This window comes from Sinocyclocheilus rhinocerous, unplaced genomic scaffold (assembly GCF_001515625.1).
Source record: "Sinocyclocheilus rhinocerous isolate Xijiao unplaced genomic scaffold, SAMN03320098_v1.1 scaffold2011, whole genome shotgun sequence".
Lineage (NCBI taxonomy): Eukaryota > Metazoa > Chordata > Actinopteri > Cypriniformes > Cyprinidae > Sinocyclocheilus > Sinocyclocheilus rhinocerous.
The window spans coordinates 35,107-54,981 of record NW_015649239.1 but is presented as its reverse complement, the minus strand read 5'-3'; the positions used below and the strand labels follow the sequence as shown (position 1 = coordinate 54,981).

At 38.7% G+C, this 19,875-nt stretch overlaps 2 protein-coding genes across 4 annotated transcripts in view; one reads left to right on the top strand and one right to left on the bottom strand.

Moving 5' to 3' along the window:
* Positions 1-13,604, top strand: part of LOC107710448 (adenomatous polyposis coli protein 2-like) — a 41,716-nt gene extending 28,112 nt beyond the window's left edge. For both annotated transcript variants that reach the window (XM_016515216.1, XM_016515215.1), the window contains exons 5-15: positions 465-573; positions 996-1,109; positions 1,413-1,508; positions 4,371-4,460; positions 5,079-5,460; positions 5,829-5,927; positions 6,050-6,189; positions 6,877-6,954; positions 7,115-7,231; positions 7,367-7,581; positions 7,668-13,604. In XM_016515216.1, the coding sequence (XP_016370702.1) occupies positions 465-573; positions 996-1,109; positions 1,413-1,508; positions 4,371-4,460; positions 5,079-5,460; positions 5,829-5,927; positions 6,050-6,189; positions 6,877-6,954; positions 7,115-7,231; positions 7,367-7,581; positions 7,668-13,248 (7,021 nt within the window). In that variant the 3' untranslated portion in view covers positions 13,249-13,604. The remainder of the gene's footprint in view (positions 1-464; positions 574-995; positions 1,110-1,412; positions 1,509-4,370; positions 4,461-5,078; positions 5,461-5,828; positions 5,928-6,049; positions 6,190-6,876; positions 6,955-7,114; positions 7,232-7,366; positions 7,582-7,667) is intronic.
* A 2,306-nt stretch (positions 13,605-15,910) lies between these two features.
* Positions 15,911-19,040, bottom strand: LOC107710444 (UPF0449 protein C19orf25 homolog). Of its 2 annotated transcripts, none has more exons than XM_016515209.1 (3): positions 18,945-19,040; positions 18,697-18,839; positions 15,911-16,785 (listed from the first exon to the last, which is right to left on the bottom strand). In XM_016515209.1, exons 2-3 carry the CDS (start codon positions 18,836-18,838, stop codon positions 16,601-16,603), a joined length of 327 nt encoding a protein of 108 aa, XP_016370695.1. In that variant the 5' UTR covers position 18,839; positions 18,945-19,040; the 3' UTR covers positions 15,911-16,600. The 2 variants fall into 2 exon arrangements, with proteins under 2 accessions (XP_016370695.1, XP_016370697.1); XM_016515211.1 differs by having other exon boundaries at positions 18,965-19,040.
* Between the last annotated feature and the right edge of the window lie 835 nt (positions 19,041-19,875).

Genomic DNA, 19,875 nt, shown 5'->3' with positions numbered 1-19,875 from the left:
CTTAGAATTGACAAGACAGTTGACCCTGAGAGGTCAGCTAAATATCTACAGCGGATCTAAATATTTATAATTATAACTAGTTATGATTAATTATTCATATTTCCCATGAGCTGATTCGCTACAACATCTATTAATAAATAATCATTCCCAAACTTTTGAATAGTACTTTTGAATAGTAATTTTTTGAATAGTGTGTGTGTGTGTGTGTGTATTCTACATACCAAGGAATACATATACATAATCAGTGATTATTCAAAATTTTTAACCAAAAAAAAGGAATAATTCAACTCCTAAGTAATAAAAATTGAATTCAGTTCAACTATGTAAACATACTGTGGTCTGTGGCCAATTCTATTTAAATTCACACTCACGAAAGTGATTAATTTCTTAAATTCTGAATTCTGCCCAACGCTGATTGAGTGCAGTAATTTCAGGTTTCAGGAGTGTGTGTTTGTGTGTTTTAGGTCCATGTTGCTGAGTGAAATAGAGAAAGAGGAGAGAGAGCGGCGGTGGTATTACTCACAGCTGCAAGGTCTGTCTCAGAGACTGGCTGAACTGCCGCGGCTTGATACGGTAAGCAGCCTTCCACCCCAATTACTCACTGACGGGACTGTGTGCATCTGTAGCCAAAGATGAGGTCACCTGGTTTTACTGCTAATGGCCACAGATTGTCCTAAACCTAGATTTTTTGAATCAGTTAATGCCCTTGTCTAGTTTGAAACAACAGCAATGATTCTTAAAGAGATATTTCAGCCAAAAATGAAAATTCTGTCATTATTTACTTACAGAATGTTGTTCCAAACCTATGATTTTTTTGTTGTTGTTGCATTTAATCCATTCAGTAAGCATGTTGTTTAAATATGTTTTTATGGAATGGTTTGTTCAGTCTGTAAGTCTTTTTCATGTCTCTAGAGGTTTTATCTTGTTTTGAATGGTAAAAACAATAGTATGCATGCAGTACAAATGATATCTGTGCATTTTTCTGTGCTTCACAGTTCTCCATGCAGGTGGATTTTATTCGTCAGCAGCTGGAGTTTGAAGCTCAACAGCTGCGCTCCGTGATGGAGGAACGTTTCGGCACCAGTGACGAGATGGTTCAGAGAACACAAGTAAGAACAGATTATAGATTTAATGCCAGCTGTAAAACCAGCTTAAATGTCACGTGTCAGTCACAAACGCGTCATGCTTTTATCAGCACTTGACCTGAACCACAATACTACCACTCAAACATCCAGCACAGCTTACATTGTGTTTTGGAGGCTGGTGTTCCCAACCAGGCTTCTTAACTACCCTTTTTAGCAGAGACAATAGAGCTGTTTGATAAAATGGTGTATGATAATGTTCTCTGAAAGTATCATTATCAAAGCATTAAAATGTTCACTACATATGAATAATTACTGTGTATGTTTCAGATCCGTGTTGCTCGATTGGAGCAGCTGGAGAAAGAGCTTCAGGAGGCCCAGAGCTCGCGTGGTCCTCAAGAGAAGAGTGCTCTACCAGAGACTCAGGTGACACATACACCCCTGTCCTCCATTTGAGCCTGAATCATAAAATGCCTGAATTTGAGCCTGAATCATAAAATTCAACTGTGATGCTCGCAATAATAACAAATGTGACCCTGGACCACAAAACCAGTCATAAGGGTAAATTTTTCGAAATTGAGATTTATACATCATCTGAAATAAATAAGCTTTCCATTGATGTATGGTTTGTTAGGATAGGACAATATTCGGCCGAGATACAACTATTTAAAAATCTGGAATCTGAGGGTGCAAAAAAATCTAAATATTGAGAAAATCGCCTTTAAAATTGTCCAAATTAAGTTCTTAGCAATGCATATTACTGATCAAAAATTCAGTTTTAATATATTTACAGTAGGAAATTTACAAAATATCTTCATGGAACATGATCTTTACTTAATATCCTAATGATTTTTGGCATAAAAGAAAAATCAATAATTTTGACCCATACAATGTATTTTTGGCTATTGCTACAACTATACCTGTGCGACTTATGACTGGTTTTGTGGTCCAGGGTCACAAATAATAAAAAGTCTTATTTTAAAGATTGAAATTACTGGAAACAAAATATTTCTTAAAAAGTTTAAATAATTAAGTGAAAACAGTGAAGCCATAAACAGTGCCATAAACAGTGTCCAAGGATGAAATATCACACTAGTTGATTAAAAATTAGTTCTGAGAAAGCTATATAAATCTACATCATATTGATAATTTTAAGAATATATTGATTATGTTTTATTTGATGGTTACACCTGACACGAACACCACAAATCTTAAAAATATTTTTCTTTTTCATTATTTTCTATAAGTGTTTTAATACTACTACTACTACTACTACTAAGAAGAAGAAGAAGAATTTGTAGTGTATAATAGTATAGTAAAGACAAGAACATCAAAATGCTACAAAGTAAGTTATTTATCTCTCAGTAGTGGCATATTCACAGAACAATTTATAGATACTGTAATCTATTAAGGGTTTGCATTGCCGGGGCAACACAAGACCACAGAGGACATTGTTGACTGAACCAGCCTGCTGGAAAAGTCGCATTAAAAATGTGACATTTATGGCTCAGGTAATGGATGGAGGTTGTAAATAGGAAATACTGTATACGTTATATAACAGGGCTAAAAGTAAAAGTTGCTATTGCATTGCTAGCAGTTGCTAATTTTAATTAAAAACATGATACATTTTAATAATCATTAGTTAGCCTTAAGTAATGAATCAGAAGTGTATGTGGTTTCCACTACCACCAGCATAACTACTCTGTTACATAAAATTGTATATTAAATATTTATTGTAATTTAATAAAACGTGCAATTCAGTGTTTTACTAATTTCTGCAACGGCTACTCGGCTTACGAAAATCGGAAGCGTTATTCTTCTAGGATTTTCTTTGCACTAGTGCAGAGCTTCACGTCCACCCAGTCTCACCTGGCACTGTCTCACAGCACAGGCTGGCACTCAGTGTTGCTAAGCAGAAAACAGGGCATGCCCTCCGCAAGCTGCCTCCTATTGGCTGCTCAGTAACTGGGAAGTTGTAATTTTGAAGCATAGCTCTCTGAGACTAAGGGATTCCCATCGCAGCACAGTTCTCTGTCTGCTCGACACTGCACCAGACTGACAATGAGCTCTTCAAACCTACTGTTTAATAAGGCTGAGAAATCTGAAATGTCAGGATATGATGAAACCTGCAGTACAAGGTTGCCATTTAATTTATATGCAGCTTTAGATTTTGAGACTTTCACTGGACTCTTCAACTCATTTTGCATTATTACTATTTTGCACATTTTGGAATAATAGTAAAGTCATCAAAACTATGAAATTAAGTGGAAGTATGTGGATTATGCAGTAACCAAAACAGTTCAGCAAATCAAACTTATTTGCTAACAACAATATTAATAATATTATTTTATGTTCATTAAAGTAAGCACCATTTGTCTAGATTACAGCTCTGGACTTTCTCTCAACCAGCATACTTTTTAAACAGTACTGATGGAGTTCACATATATGTTTGACATTCAGTAGCTGCTTTTCCTTCACTGTCCAGTCCAAAATTAAATAATAATAATGATTTTTTTTTCATGTTTTTGTAAATAAATTCACGTTCACAATTAATGTGTGTATTCAAGGCTTATATTAAGCATTAAGGTCAAACGTTTTAAATCAGTTGGATAGTACTTATTGAGCTCTTAAAATCTTCAAAATTAAATTCTGAAGACTCTAGAATATCATTCAAGCCATGTCTATGTCCTTTCTTGTAATCTAGCTGTCCAGAGATGGTATTTGTAGCTGGTGCCAAATGTTGCCATAGTGATGGGTTTGAGCATGAAAGAATGAATCCAGTGCTTTGGCACTGGTGCTGATTCACTCTCCATATGCAAATGTTGTGAACATGCTCAGTCAAACAGAAACAGATTTTAAACAGAAAAATAGTCTACAAATTAATGGCTTCAAAGGGTATTTGGGCAGTAATTCAGAATTCAAATATATGAACATCATAGCACTGGGTAAAAAATATTAAACCAAGCCGCATATGGAAACAAATGATGCTGATAATTTTTCCAGCTCGTTTTAAGTTTCTCTTAAGCTCTGTAGCAGAATAGCCACTGGTGTAGTTCATCACATTTACTATGGACATGTTTGACAGCCACAGAGTTCTTTCATTTTTTTCATTTTGAAGAATATATACCCTCTCAATATGTGTGGATCAGTCTTAATACAGCACAGATTTACAGTACTTTGCTGCTTTAATAAATATTAATGTGTTAAGTCAGACATACAAACCAAATTTCCAAGTACCTACTGTACCAAATAGGAACAAATAATAAATCATACCGTCTGTGTTCACAGAGCACCGAGTGCCTCTCCAAAGCATCTGTGCCTGACATGGATACCGCAAATGCGGGTACTTTGGAGGCCCCTGGAGAAGCAGGGAGCAAAGTAAGAACATTGTCTTTTTTTTTTTGTTAGTTTGTCAGTATTCCTAAATGTCATCTGGTTACATACAATGATATTTCGAGATTAAAAATTCATTAGGAGTCATTAGGAAGCTTACAGATCATGTTAGAATTTAACTATATACTAAGGGCCAATATTTGTCTTTCTGTAAACACAGCAGTCTATCTATTTGTACTTCATACTATATTTTAATAAATACATTCAAATAAATTTGAACAATTATGGTTGCCTGTACAGCACTGTGTTTTAGGCCTGTGATGGACTGACCATCTGTCCAGGATATTTCCTTCTTTTGGCCTGAGATGCTGAAATAGGCTCCAGCATCTCTTCAACCCTACATAAAACAAGCAGCTGGGAGAACAAATTGATGGTTTCCTTTAAAATCAACATCAAATAAAAAGAACTAGCTGGAAATAAGAAACAAAATATCATAACTGTCCAGTCCCTATGTTAAATTTACGACATTTAATTTCTGACCTTATATGCAATATTCATATAGTTTTAGTTTGAACATGCATTAATCAAAAACAATAGTGCAATAATGAACTCTAAGACAGTACAGTGTATGTCAGCTATAGTTATATTGTGTTTGGGTTGCAGGTGGAAATGGTGTTTTGGCTGCTGTCCATGCTGGCCTCTAGAGATCGAGAGGAGATGTCCCGCACCCTTCTGACAATGTCAAGCTCACAGGAAAGCTGCATTGCCATGCGCAAGTCTGGTTGCGTCCCACTGCTTGTGCAAATACTACATGAGGGTGGCACTGGGGAGGCAGCTGGGACAGGAGGCTATAGTCGAGAAGCCCGTTCCAGAGCTAGTGCTGCCCTGCACAACATCGTATACTCACAGCCAGATGAGGGCCAAGCACGACGCGAGATGAGAGTTCTTCATGTGCTAGAGCAGATCTGCTCACACTGCGAGAATGGCTGGGACTGGATTGAGAACCATTTAAGTATCCCCTCATCTGGTGGTGCCAAAACCACAGGTGAGCCCTGGTTAAATTATAGTCAATGTGTTATAGACTGTGAGAATTGCCATTCATTTGTTATGAATAATCATATTCTTTGGTTTGTGTACAGTATGTCAAGTTCCAAACAAAAAGACAAACCTTATGCATATAAGTTACAAGTAGTGTAAGCACTTTACTTATACGTATCAGAGTACTTTCTTATAAGTACTTACTTTGAGTATCGGATGAACTAGGGTGGTTCAATATGGTGATTTCGATTTTTAGTTTTTTATTTATTCATTTAAATATATTTAGCTGATTTTCTGAAAAAAATATTGTCATACATACTGTTCCCATAATATAAAATGATTCATATAAGTATACATTTACTTTGATATCCACAGAAATCCCTGAGCCAGTGGATCCCCAGATGTGCCAGGCCTTGTGTGCAATAATGAAGTTATCTTTTGAGGAAGAGTACCGCAGGGCGATGAACGAACTAGGTACATGAATACAGTGTCTCTAAACAGACCAAAGAGCAATAGAGTGTATGCTGTGGTTGTAAATAAGCACATTTACAGTGAGGTAAAAACACAGTGAAGAAGCTTATTTGTGCATCTTTTAGGGGGCCTGCAAGCCATTGCGGAGCTAATGCAGCTGGATCAAGAAATGTATGGCATGCACAATGAGCCAATCAATATGGCCCTCCGGCGTTACGCAGGAATGGCACTAACTAATCTTACATATGGAGATGTTGTAAATAAGGTACATTTTCAAATTATTGCATACAAGTGTGGAATCGCATAAAAATGAAAAACATTGCGTTGTTAAAGGTGCAATAGGTGATTGTCTTCAGAAACATTTTTTGTTATGCTGGTTGAAAGTCTCTTCACATCCCGATAGCAATCATTAAGTTAAGTGGTCTAACTGTATTTATATATTCTGTGGAAGAAATGTTCGTCCAATCAAAACGCTCGGTCCGAGTGTTTTGATTGGCTTTCCTACATGCTTGTCAACATGTGTATTTGCATACCTCTGCGCACCCTGTTCGCGCAGACAGGATACGTCATCAGCGCGTTCATGCACGCTGTGCAGACAGAGCAAGAATGGCAGGCAAACATCAACAACCTGACCTTCCTTCCTGGTATTGTAGTACTTTTACTAACTGTGCTATAAAGTTTTCTCACCGGTGAATGACACATGATGTATTGTAGTAAGGTTGTCTCTGGTCATCTGGTCTGTGAGCGTATATGCGTTCAGGGGGCATGGCTTTGGACGGCGATTTGTAGGGAGGGTGGGACGTTCGCTTTCAGTGCTATCAGGCTAAAGTTAGCATTTTCCGAGATCTCCTACTGCACCTTTAAACAAAATTTTTATTTGTACAGTCATCTCATTTCTTTACTATAATTTAATCAGTGACGTTGACAGAATGCTCTTTATTAACTTTATCAGGCTACTCTTTGCTCAAAGAAAAACTGTCTTCAAGCCATTGTTGCACAGCTTGCATCTGATAGCGAGGAATTACAGCAGGTACATAAGCTACTTTTCCATAGAGCAAACCATCACTCCTTTATGAACTTTTAGTACGACAAATATTATGCAACAGCTCATTTAATTATATATATTTTTTGCTACTCTCATTTGTAATTATTTGGCCCACAACAGCTCTGTGATTTGTCATTGCTTTTAGGTAGTGTCAAGTATACTGAGAAACTTGTCATGGCGTGCTGATATCAACAGCAAAAGGGCTTTGAGAGATGTCGGCAGTGTGTCAGCACTTATGACTTGTGCACTGCAGGCTACAAAGGTACAATCAAACATTTCTATGATATCCATTTCTTACATTCAATAAATCTGAATATGAGTGATTTACCCATTAAATTGGTGACATTTGTGCTCCAATACCACTCAGTAATTGTATATGGTCTGGTCTTCCCCACAGGAGTCCACTTTAAAGAGTGTGCTCAGTGCACTGTGGAACCTGTCAGCACACAGCACTGAGAATAAGGTGGCAATTTGCTCTGTTAATGGTTCTCTTGGCTTTTTGGTTAGCACTTTGACTTATCGATGTCAAACCAACTCACTGGCCATTATTGAGAGTGGTGGAGGTATCCTGCGTAATGTGTCCAGCCTTATTGCTACCCGAGACGATTACAGGTATCATGTTTATTCACATTCACAAATTAAGCAGAGGTTAAAGTGTCAATGACATCACCTAAGTTCTTCCTGTTTTCCTAATTCAGGCAAATCCTCAGGGATCATAACTGCCTTCAGACTCTGCTGCAGCACTTGCGATCTCACAGTCTGACCATTGTGAGTAATGCATGTGGAACCCTCTGGAACCTGTCTGCACGAAGTCCAAAGGACCAGGAATTGCTGTGGGATCTTGGAGCTGTAAGCATGCTGCGCAATCTCATCCACTCGAAGCACAAAATGATAGCCATGGGAAGTGCTGCAGCTCTGCGAAACCTCCTCACAAATCGTCCACTTAAATATAAAGATACTGCTGTTATATCCCCAGGATCCTGCATGCCATCCCTCTACATGAGGAAGCAGAAAGCATTAGAGGCTGAGTTAGATGCGAAGCATCTGGCAGAAACATTTGATTCAATCGAGAAGCGAAGTTTCAAACATCAAAGTATAAACAAACCACTGAGGCACATTGAGAGCCTAGCAAAAGACTACGCCTCAGATTCTGGTTGTTTTGATGATGACGAGGCACCTAATGTATCAACCAGCTTGGACACTGGAACCTTCTCCATGCTCTCCATGTTCTTGAACAATTCTAACTTCCTTAATACTCAGCCCCGTAAGCGAGAGGGGGAGCCTGAGCAAGACGTTGAAACCTTTCAAACTGAATATAAAAGGTCACAACCCCCTGATGATGAAGTGACTGTGGCAGCTGAGAAATTAGCCAAGAAGATCACCAACACAGTGGCTAAAATTGACAAACTGGTAGAAGACATTACCATGCATACATCCTCAGAGGACAGCTTCAGCCTCAGCTCAGAAGATCATTTTGTGGATTGGAATTATGGGCCAGATGAGCTTCATGAGGGACGAGCCATTTCCTGTTCCCCTTGTCATCTTTCTGACACCAGCTCTTTTTCACCTAAAGAGCGTCTCAGCAGAGCACATGCCTTCTTGCGTCTTAAAACAGCCAACTCGAGTTTATCCAATGACAGTCTTAACAGTGGCAGCACCAGCGATGGCTATTGTGGCAGTCAGAACCAGACTCATACCTCGGCTAAACCAACAGAACAACGACGTCCAAATAAACTTGACCTTAAGGTAGCTCATGAGGAACCAGTGAACAGTGATGTACATATTTCAAGAGTCATGTGTCAAAATGAGATCCCTGAAAGAGATTTTGAGACAAACAAAGATGCTATTTTGCCTGATTCAGGTTCCACTGATACAGAGAAGAGCCAAGAACCTTTTATATCAACACCTGCAACTGTATCAACCAAGGTGTCTTCAGATGCTAGTATACCAACTGTCAAGTTGTCTCCCTCCTATCAGCATGTTCCTCTGATCCAGAGTGTCGCCAAGTTTGGCGTTGCAAAAACTGCAATCAATGTTCAGGCAGCTCAAGCAATGCGCAGGCAAGCTTGGGTTCCAACAGTGATGACTGGAGGTAGTATTAGCAAGTTTCCCCCAATATGCTCTGCAAGAAGCCCCACAATAGGACAGCTGGAGACCCCTCAGAAGTATTCTGTAGAGAATACTCCAATATGCTTCTCTCGCTGCAGTTCTCTGTCTTCTCTGTCTTCTGGGGATGGAGCTCTCGATGGACAGAGTCAGACTGAAAATGAGCTAGAGAGTGACTCCTCATTAGAAATCATAGAGGTGGAAGATGTGAATGTTGAGAGAAAAGATGAAGAGGATGAGACACTTGATGACTTGAGTGACAGTCAATTATTATTAACTGATCAGAAAATCAGCAGCTCTGATCCAACTGAGATCCCTAGTACAATCAAAAATGAGAAGAAGTTCCTTAGAGGAGTGTCTCCTGTAATTCTTGAGGACAGGACACCATCCAGCTCTTCAGAAAACTACATTCACGAAACACCTCTTGTAATGAGCCGCTGTAGTTCAGTAAGTTCACTTGGCAGCTTTGAATCTCCTTCAATTGCCAGCTCTATTCAGAGTGATCCATGTAGTGAAATGATAAGTGGTACTGTTAGCCCCAGTGACTTACCAGACAGCCCAGGACAAACAATGCCTCCGAGTCGCAGCAAAACTCCATGCTGTGCAGAATCGAGTGGACCAGAGACACAGACTCTTAGTGGTGTAGGAAGCCAGTGGGAGAACAGTTTGCGCAAATTTATGGAAATTGCAGACTTTAAAGAAAGGTTTAATCTACCTCCAGATTTGGACACAATGATATATTTCACTGTGGAAAAACCAATTGAGAATTTCTCATGTGCCTCTAGTCTGAGTGCCCTCCCTCTCCATGAACACTATGTCCAGAAAGATGTGGAGCTCAAACTTACTCCTTTGCTTAACCAGCAAGACAATGATCCAGAGGATTCTGAAAAAGAAGAGGACATGGATGACCAAGACCAGTATAGTGAAGGCAACTCAGATGATGACATAGAAATTCTGAAAGAGTGCATTAATTCTGCCATGCCTTCCAGGTTTAAGAAGGTAAGGCCAACTGTGATGCCCAACCTCTCAAACCAAGTTCTCAACATGCAGACTCGAAAATCTGTGCAATTACCAGTGTATATGGTGCTGCAGAATAAAAACAACCACATGTGTACTGGACAAAAGTTTGGAATGTCTTCAAAAGAAATCTATCATGATGATTCCTCTTACACTGACTCTGCTGAAGGTACGCCCATCAATTTCTCAAGCACCACTTCCTTGAGCGATGAAACTCTCCAGTATCCACTCAGAACTAAAGAAATAAAAGACTGGCGAAGAAACAAAGAGACACAAGAGCTGGTTAATATTGAGGCAAAGAGAATTGAAGACCTACGCATGTTCTCCCGCTTCCACAAACCAACTAAAATGACATGTCAGTCTCACGTAGTCACAAACCAATTGAACAAAACAATCAGACATATGGTACCCACTCAGAGATTACTTATACAGAGTAAAGAGATGACAGCAAAAGTGATCCAGCAAAGAATTCAAAGCAAATCTCCAGTTCGACAAATCCAAAAGCAAGGACAGAATCTGTCAAAAAGCATGCCACAGTTAAATATTCCTATAAGAAAACAAAACACAGAGGCGTACCAAAATCAGAAAACCTGCTCCCTGAGTCATGCACAGGAAAACATATTAGGCTTTCACTCTAGGCATCACCCAACAACTACAGAAGTGGCCATCTGCCATAAAATGGACATACAGGATGGACTGATGATTAGGACGGGACAGAAAAAACATTATGAATCAAGCAAGACTAATGTAATACGTAATGCTAATATACACGATCAAGTCAACAGTTACCAGTCCCGCCAAAAGGGTTTTCACAGAATCAAGCAAAATCTAATTTTAGAAGAAGCACCTCCATGTTACTCTTTGAGTTCCTCCCTTAGCTCTTTGAGTGACGCAGAATTTGAGGAACATCATGAAAAACCTCAGCATACGTGGATACGGAATAAACATAATTTAACATCCAACCCCATGTGCCCTCCAAAATCACAGCAAGAACACAACCAGTTTGAAGAGAACAGCTCGCCAAGCTCAGTCAGCATGGATTCAGAAGATGATCTTTTGATAAAATGCATAACATCTGCAATGCCTCAACACAAGAAAAAGCAGGCTGCCAGAAAAAAGAAAGCTGAGAAAAAGCACAAACAGAAAGCTACTCTTCAGAAAGCAACAGAGTGGAGCCCTGAAAATGACCTAGATTCTGATGAAATGGCATCAGACAAAGACTCTGATCTCAATAGTGTTGAATGGAGAGCAATACAAGAAGGAGCTAATACAATCATTACCAAGTTACAAGCTTCAAAGTCCCAAGAACCCTCATCAGAGTCTGAATCAGTTCTGTCATTTATGTCTGGTTCAAGCTTTACTCCTAAAGAGAAGAAGGTATACAAAGATGACAAAAAGGCTAATAAACCACTTGATTTTGCCCCTCGTAAACCCGTTCCAAACTTTCCTGTGGTCTTCAGGGGTAGAACAGTGATATACACACCCAAGAAAGAGACAACCCTCTCTCAAATACCACCACCTAAAAAAGTGATACAGAAATCAGATGCCCCTAAAAATCCAAATCTAGCTCAACATAGGTCAAGAAGCCTTCACAGACTGGGCCACCCCATGGATTCCACTCAGTTGTCATTGCCCAAAAGAAGCTCAACACCACCTGCCAGGATACCAAAGAGCTCATCTTCAGGATCATCTCAAAGTTCAACACCTTCCAGGCATCCTCAGAAAAAAGTAACCTCCCCAACCCAAACCATTAAACAAGGTCCAGAGAAGGTGGCATCAGCACCATGCAGTCCACCGGACAAAAGAGGAAGCACTTCAAACATCAATCAGAACTCAAAATCTCCTGTAGACAGGAAAACACAGAAATCCCCTGTCAGAATACCATTCATGCAGAATCCATCAAGGCAAACAAGAAACATTTCACCTTTAGTAACCAACCAGCCCACTAACATCAACAGACAAAATACGCAGATGTCAGGGAAAAGAATCCTACCAGCAAATCGAATGGATTTGGTTCGTATGACATCCACTCATTCAAGTAGTGGTGAATCAGATCATAATGGTTTTCTCAGACAACTGACATTCATCAAAGAGTCCTCAAAAGTCTTAAGACGTGACGCTGCTTCACGTTCTGTCCCAACATCACAGCATGCCTCACCCCGAAGAGCAGTTCCAGGGGCCCCAGCAGTTTTCTTATGTTCTTCTCGTTGTCAGGAGCTAAAGGAAGCAGTTCAAGGTCCGACAAGAATGCCTGTGACTCAAGGACAAAGACGAGTGCAGGAACAGGGGGTAAACAGGCAGGGCATGGCTCCATCAAGAGCCACCTCCATTGATAGGGACGTCACTGTGAAATGTCCAGCTAGACGAACAAGCTCAGAAAGTCCTTGCAGGGTCTCACAAAGAAATACACCCGGTCCAAAGCCAAGAGAAAAGAGGGAGGATACCATCAAAAGATATTCCTCCTCACCAAGCATAAATGTCTTGAGTCGTGTCACCAGCCGCTCCTCTCTACGCTCTTCATCCTCTGACTCAAGTGGACAAGCTAAAAGTGAAAGGAACACAAATCAGAGGCAACAGAGAGCAGGATCACGTAACTCTGACAGGGTGACCTGGCGAAGGATTCGTGATGAGGACGTTCCCCAGATATTAAAGAGCACCCTTCCACCCACTGCACTGCCTCTGTTGCCTTCACCAGAGGGCACCAAACAGATGCCACCACCACTACCAGGAAAACTGCCTACTATTACTCTAGCATCACGGAAAACAAGTGATGCAATTGTTCAAACTGAGGACTACTCGGCCAACAAAACTAATTCAAGCACCTCTCCCACAATTGAAAAAGTTCTTAGCATTACAGACGAGGCCACAAAGATGGCCCTCCCGAGGAAAATAAGCATGGCCTTTGGGAATACCCTCCAAGATGGGGATTCAGATGGATCTCTAAAAACCTACAGCACAGCGTCAACCTCCACTTTTCAGTCAGTGGAAAGTACCCACAGTGGTGGTGTTGGCCATTTCCGACAGAGCTCACCTAGTAAAGCTGTCAGGGTTACTCCTTTCAACTACATCCCCAGCCCCATGGTCTGCTGCTCTCCACAGACACATGGTCAAGCACAGACAATGTCAGAGAAGACAGGGGAAAAACATGAAGCATAAAATCTGTAATCTGTTCACAGTTCCAATCTTGACGAAGTACTATGCTCCTGATGCGGTAAAAATTCAGGTGGTAATGGATATGATTATCTTTACCTCGGACATTTAATGAGTTTTATGCTTGCCATGGATTGCATCAGAAGTTTTACCTATTTTAAAAAAAGAAAAAAAAAAAACAATCTGGATTTGAACAATTGCCCGTGTACTATAGAATCTCAATGGATTCACAATATAACTAACTAACCGCACCATTTTTTTTAATATATTTTTGTACAGTGATATTAATCAATGCTTGTGCTACTTGGACAATTAATCACACATGACAAAGACTATCTCAGAGTGTATCCACTGATAAAAATTATGGCCCACATTTAGAACAATATGCAAACTATTCTTCGAAAAACAGTGACAAATACTTTAAAAGTCCATGTGCCACCTGCAACCCGGAAAAGACTGTTGTACTCTCACATGAGAATCATGTACCTGTATGCACATGCCTTTATGCCACACAGACAGGTTAAACAGCCTATTGCCTTCACTTATTATTACTGCAGGAAAATATAGCTACAATAGGTAAAATCTGCACAAAATGTCTATGTAATCGTCATGGATATTTAGTGGTAATATTGTAAATACTGATATACAACTGTAGTCTAATGCTTCCCAGAAGGCAAAATGTAATCCTGCCATTGCTTCAAATAGCATGCTAAATACTCACTTATCCATTGTTAACACGTGATGTTGACTTTGCCGTTTTTTTTATTGAAAATGACAGACTGTAAGTACAACCATGAATCTCTACCCACACATTTGCATTTTTGAATATAAGATTGTTGTAATTGTTGAGTGTTCAGCAAATGTATGTAATACAATTAAGTGGCTGTACATACTCCTGCTTACTGAATGCTTTCATAATGTCATTTTGTATAGAGTCACGTTATGCTTTACGTATTTAAAAGCAAGCTAATGAGTAGCAACTCTGTGGATTGAGATAAATACTTGCCATTTACAGTCAGTTGGGCTGAATTCTAACAGACTGGCTTGCATTCAACCAAAGCCTATTGCCAAAACTGCAGCTATACAAGCAAATATTGTAGACATATGATCAGTGTAGTTTTGATTATGGCCAATTAGCCAGCACAAAAAGTGTTTGTCTTATTTGGTGAGGTGCAGTATTTACATGGGCTTAGTTTTAACTGTCTGCTACTAATATAGCAGCTTCACTCAATTTGTCTCCTTTAGCCAGAAACCATGCATTCTCTCTTAAAAGTAAAATCATTGATCCCACATCAGCCCAAATTCTGAGAATGATGAAAAAAAAAAAAAATTATTTCAGATGTGCTGTGAGTGCCGATACCAACTGGTGTTCCCACAAGAGTTAATTTTGAACTTTCTCTGAAGATATTGAAATTGACCAGTAACAGAGCTCAGTGTACTGTGTAAGGACCCCTAACAGTGGTTATCAGGATTAAGCAATATGATGCAATGCTAAATTCAAATTGACATAAAGGGAAAATTTATGTGTATTTGAGAGGTCTTGTCAAAACATGAATTGGGTTCAGAATGTTGATGGAAAAATTGTGGTGCTGTCTGCTACTAATATAGCAGCTTCACTCAATTTGTCTCCTTTAGCCAGAAACCATGCATTCTCTCTTAAAAGTAAAATCATTGATCCCACATCAGCCCAAATTCTGAGAATGATGAAAAAAAAAAAAAATTATTTCAGATGTGCTGTGAGTGCCGATACCAACTGGTGTTCCCACAAGAGTTAATTTTGAACTTTCTCTGAAGATATTGAAATTGACCAGTAACAGAGCTCAGTGTAATGTGTAAGGACCCCTAACAGTGGTTATCAGGATTAAGCAATATGATGCAATGCTATATTCAAATTGACATAAAGGGAAAATTTATGTGTATTTGAGAGGTCTTGTCAAAACATGAATTGGGTTCAGAATGTTGATGGGAAAATTGTGGTGTAGATTAACAGTTAAACAGTTGTGGCCAGGGGTTAGGGGGTCCTCAAATAAACATTCTCATAAAACCTGTGTCCTTACATTATTTATCTGAGTGGAAGTAATTTATTCAGTGGTAGATGCCTTCAGACCATCTTCAGGGTTGCCAGGTCTGTGTAGGCCACTAGGCCAACAGCCAATCAAAAACAGCTCCAAACTAGCCCAATGACCCTATCCTAAATATTAAAACTCAAAATATGCCACACCAATACCTATAATACATATTTTACAGTCAGTGTTGTGTGCCATACACAACTTCAATGTGAAAACCACTGTACAGTAGTTATCATAAACACAGTCTGTTTTCATAAAGATGCACACAAGAGCTCAAAGGTTCCCTAACAGTCCTCCTCCTTCACAAAACTTAACGTCTAGCATAGTTTTATAATTGTTCGAATATAAAATACTTAAATACAAGCATTTTAGTCAACCTTTGCAACCCTGACTGCAATGGCTCACAAACTGTTTTTATCTGGCAGACCATCTATCACCCCTTATCTGAGGGAAACCACAACAAGTAGTGTTTAAATGATCCTTACCCTATATCATAAAATAGCCTTGCTTTTAAGCCAAGTTTGCCAGCGTGCTCTTTTGTTCTTACATCTTTTTGTTATTAAATAATGCTGCCTTTAACTCATAAACCTAAATTACATTTATGTTCAGTACTTAAAAAGTTCTTTGCTGTTAAGTGAGACAACAGAAACACAAATTTGACACAATCAGTTCATTCATTGAGTTTATTAATAAGTTAATGAATTCAGATTTGGTGCTACTGCTTTGAGTTTTTTACCGGCCAATAATGGACCACACAGCTTGAGAACCAATGCACTAATACCACAAAGATCACACACTGAGATCTTTACATTTTAAAATAAAGGATTTTTGCATGAACAATTAACCTTAATCAGGCTATTTAACTCCATTTTATACAAATGAAAATGAGCTGTGAAGAACATACTGAAATATTCCAGTCATCAATAAACTCAAGAAGCTTAGATTGTGAAAATGAGATGTAAATTACATTAAATAATGAAAAATACATTGAGACTGCACAATTTATGGAATGGACTGCACTTATACAGTACTGAACACACACAACACATTGAAAAAGTAGATTGAACACAAACAAATCAGCCAGGAATATCACAAACAAAAAGAACTGATGAATTTCAGCACCAAAAGTGTCCAAGTGGCACATTTAAAGAGTTACTATGATGACACTGAGCCTAAATGCTAACAGCAGCTTAGCAAGAGGAAAGGCTCTTCCATGGAAATCAAGTGCCATGCTCAGTCATCAGCAACTGAATGAGCAAATCTCAAGTTCAAAAGATACATGCGAGTTGTCACAGCGCGCTCCTCTTCACTTCCATCACGCTGCGCTCCAAAGACTCTCCAGCCGCACGCAGCTCATCTCTCCGCCGTGCCAGACTGCCACGTTCTTCTTGCAATCGCTCATGCAGCTCTATGTAGCGTCTGCTCTGCAGGTATCTCACCTCCACTTCGCTGTTGCTGGAACTGGCCTTCAGATCTGAAAGATCAAGGCCAAATATCACCGTTATGCATGCAAAGGTGCAGCCACACTAGCTAAAACCCCATGTCCAACACTGCTAACAGTAGCAATGCTATATTCGATAAAACAATTCTGTAATCCAGCATTAATTCATTACTTACTCAACTATTATGGAAAAATAGAAACGAGTATCAAAAACAGCAACTTAAAAAACAAACATATAACTTTGGCATTCTAACTGTATGAGACTAATGGCGCTTTTCCACACTCGGCTCGGCACGGCTCAGTATGGCACGGCACGGTTCGGCTCGGCACGGTTTGCGTTTCCACTGCAGTTCAGTACCGCTTTAGAGTGGGCGGGATTATTCACATGTCGTTATAGTTGCGCTGCCTCTACTACCACGACTCCTAAAAAAAAAACTTTTTCATTCCGCATTGCCCCATCAAGCTCTTGCTGGATCCGCTCCTCTGCTATCAACGAGAGGAACGTCTGTTCTTCCACAACAGACAACAAAACTTTTTGGTTGTTAAAAAAAAGGTGCGCTCGTTCAAAACAGTTGCGTTCGATCCTTCGCTGGCTGTGCTGATTTAAATCTAGCGGTTCTTTTGTGTTTGTGTCGCAAGTTCAGTGACGCAGGTAGTGACGATTCTCTCCGGCCAATCCGTGATCAGCAGAGTTTACACGTCACGTTTTGGTTTTGTTACCATTGCCATGCATTATACGACTGATAGACTGCAACGGCTGGAGTTAAAAATCATCATTTGTGTTCTACTGAAGAAACAAAGACACCTACATCTTGGATGCCCTGGGGGTAAGCAGATAAACATCAAATTTTCATTTTTGGGTGAACTATCCCTTTAAGTCAAGTAGACTGATTCAAGAACTGTTCTGATTCAGTTAATTGTAAATGATTCTTCAGGTACATTTGAATCGGTAACTAGAGGGGTAAAGTTATTTTCTTAAAATTTGATTTTTTTTTGCTGGTGAAATCCAGTCATGTCAATAGGGTTCCATGTAATCGAGAATTTTGTGTAAGGGTGAAGGTTTCCCCATGCAGATTTTGCAGTGGGTTCAACTTTAACATGATTCTGTCATTAGTTATTCAATTATTCAACTAAATTGTCCAAATTCAATTTAAGTTGATGTAGTGTTTTATATTAATAATACTTTAACATTTTGTACAATAACAACTAAATGAGCCAATGTTTCTATTTATCTCCATCATCATTCTGCACATGCTAAACTATCTAGATATGTATGTTACAATTGAATAAATGCATGTTGTTTTAAAGGAACATATTTCCCCATCTTACCCTATAAACACTGCTGTTCAAAAGTTTGGGATCAGTAAGATTTTTTAAAAGTGTTTTAAAGAAGTCTCCTCTGTTCGTCGAGGCTGCATTTATTTGAGCAAAAATACAGGAAAAAAACAGTAATATTGTAAAATATTATTACCATTTAAAATAATGGTTTTCTTTTTTAATATACTTTAAAATTTAATTTATTTATGTGATGCAAAGCTGATGTTTGATCATGAATGATGATGAAAAATCAGCTTTGCATCACAGAAATAAATTATATTTTAAAGTATATTAAAATAGAAAATTGCAATAATATTTAACAATATTACTGTTTTTTCCTGTATTTCTGATCATATAAATGCAGCCATGATGAGCAGAAGAGACAAATCTTACTGATCACAAACTTTTGAACGGCAGTGTATGTATATAAATCATATATTATACTAGTTAAACATGATAGTGGCTACAATTGTTCATCTGCTTTCGCGACATTTTATATGTTAAGTGTCTGAAAACTTAAAGTAACTGCCTTATTTTTCAGATATGTTCATTTCACTGCATTGCTAGAGCGGGTGTCTTATAGATAAGTGGTTTTAAGTCAAAGTGCTGCAATATTATGTCCGCTACCTTCCGCAGAATCGGGTAAAACGGTGAAGACTGGATCGTTGGGATAGGCTCGGTTCACATCCTCCATGATCTGCTCCACTGTCGGCGGTTCGGGTCGGGTCGGCAGAACCATCCGCTTCTTGCTTTTGGAACCAAAATTCATCCTGAACAACAAGGACAGGCTCTTTACAAAGCATTAGTGTTGAGGCTGACGGGGATACACACTGTACACTGTGAAACAAACACTGCTAGTAAACGACTGAACATACTTCACACGTCAACTGTTTACGTTTAGTACAGCGCTGACGCGTCAGACTCAGAGCATGATTCCTCGATTGTGTCTGAGATCTTGGTGATGATGACTGGCGCCATCTGTCGACTCGGAGTAAAACAGCAAACATTTATAACGGTACAGTACAGGAAAAAAGCAACTATTACAAGAATACACAAGCTGAGATCACTTTATAGCAACACAGACTTACAAATTAAACCATAATGCTCTCACAACTAGAAATAAATAAAATGAGAGTTGCTCTACAATCAAATAGGTTTTACAGTTGATTGTACGCAGTGTAATTTTCTGCATACTGGGACACTTCGGTTTGATAAATGTGCTTTTATGAATCAGATATTTTAGCAAATAAAAACATAAATTAATTTGTTACTTTTTTTCTATTATTAATTCGAAATTTCACAATATCTCACATAATTATTTTTGTGTATCTTAGTAAAAAAAAATGAGCATGGTGACAATGAAAATGGTTTCTATTTGGCAAGTTATAACATAATTCATCCAAAAAAACTCAACAGTTGGATATATTTCATTCAGTTTTAGGATTTAAGCTGGTGATGTCAGTGGTACGTGAGAAAAAGTAATTCTACAAGAAAGTATCTTTTCAAATGTTGGATACAAAAATGTATTGCAATTTTGAAGACTTACATTTTTTATTATAATAATAATAATAAGCAGTGTTGGGCTAGAGTAATTTTTGCTTATTAGTACGGTTGAACTGGATCATCGAAGGTCAGAAGCAAAGACATTGGTTAATAGAATGGGATTAAATACATAAAGGATATTTGTGTTTTTTAACATTTAATTATTGCAGGTTTGCGTCATATTCTGAGTTGCATTATTTTTATTCATTTTGAGGAATACTGAATCTGTGGGGTTTTTTTTGTGGGTGAGATGAATTAATGCAT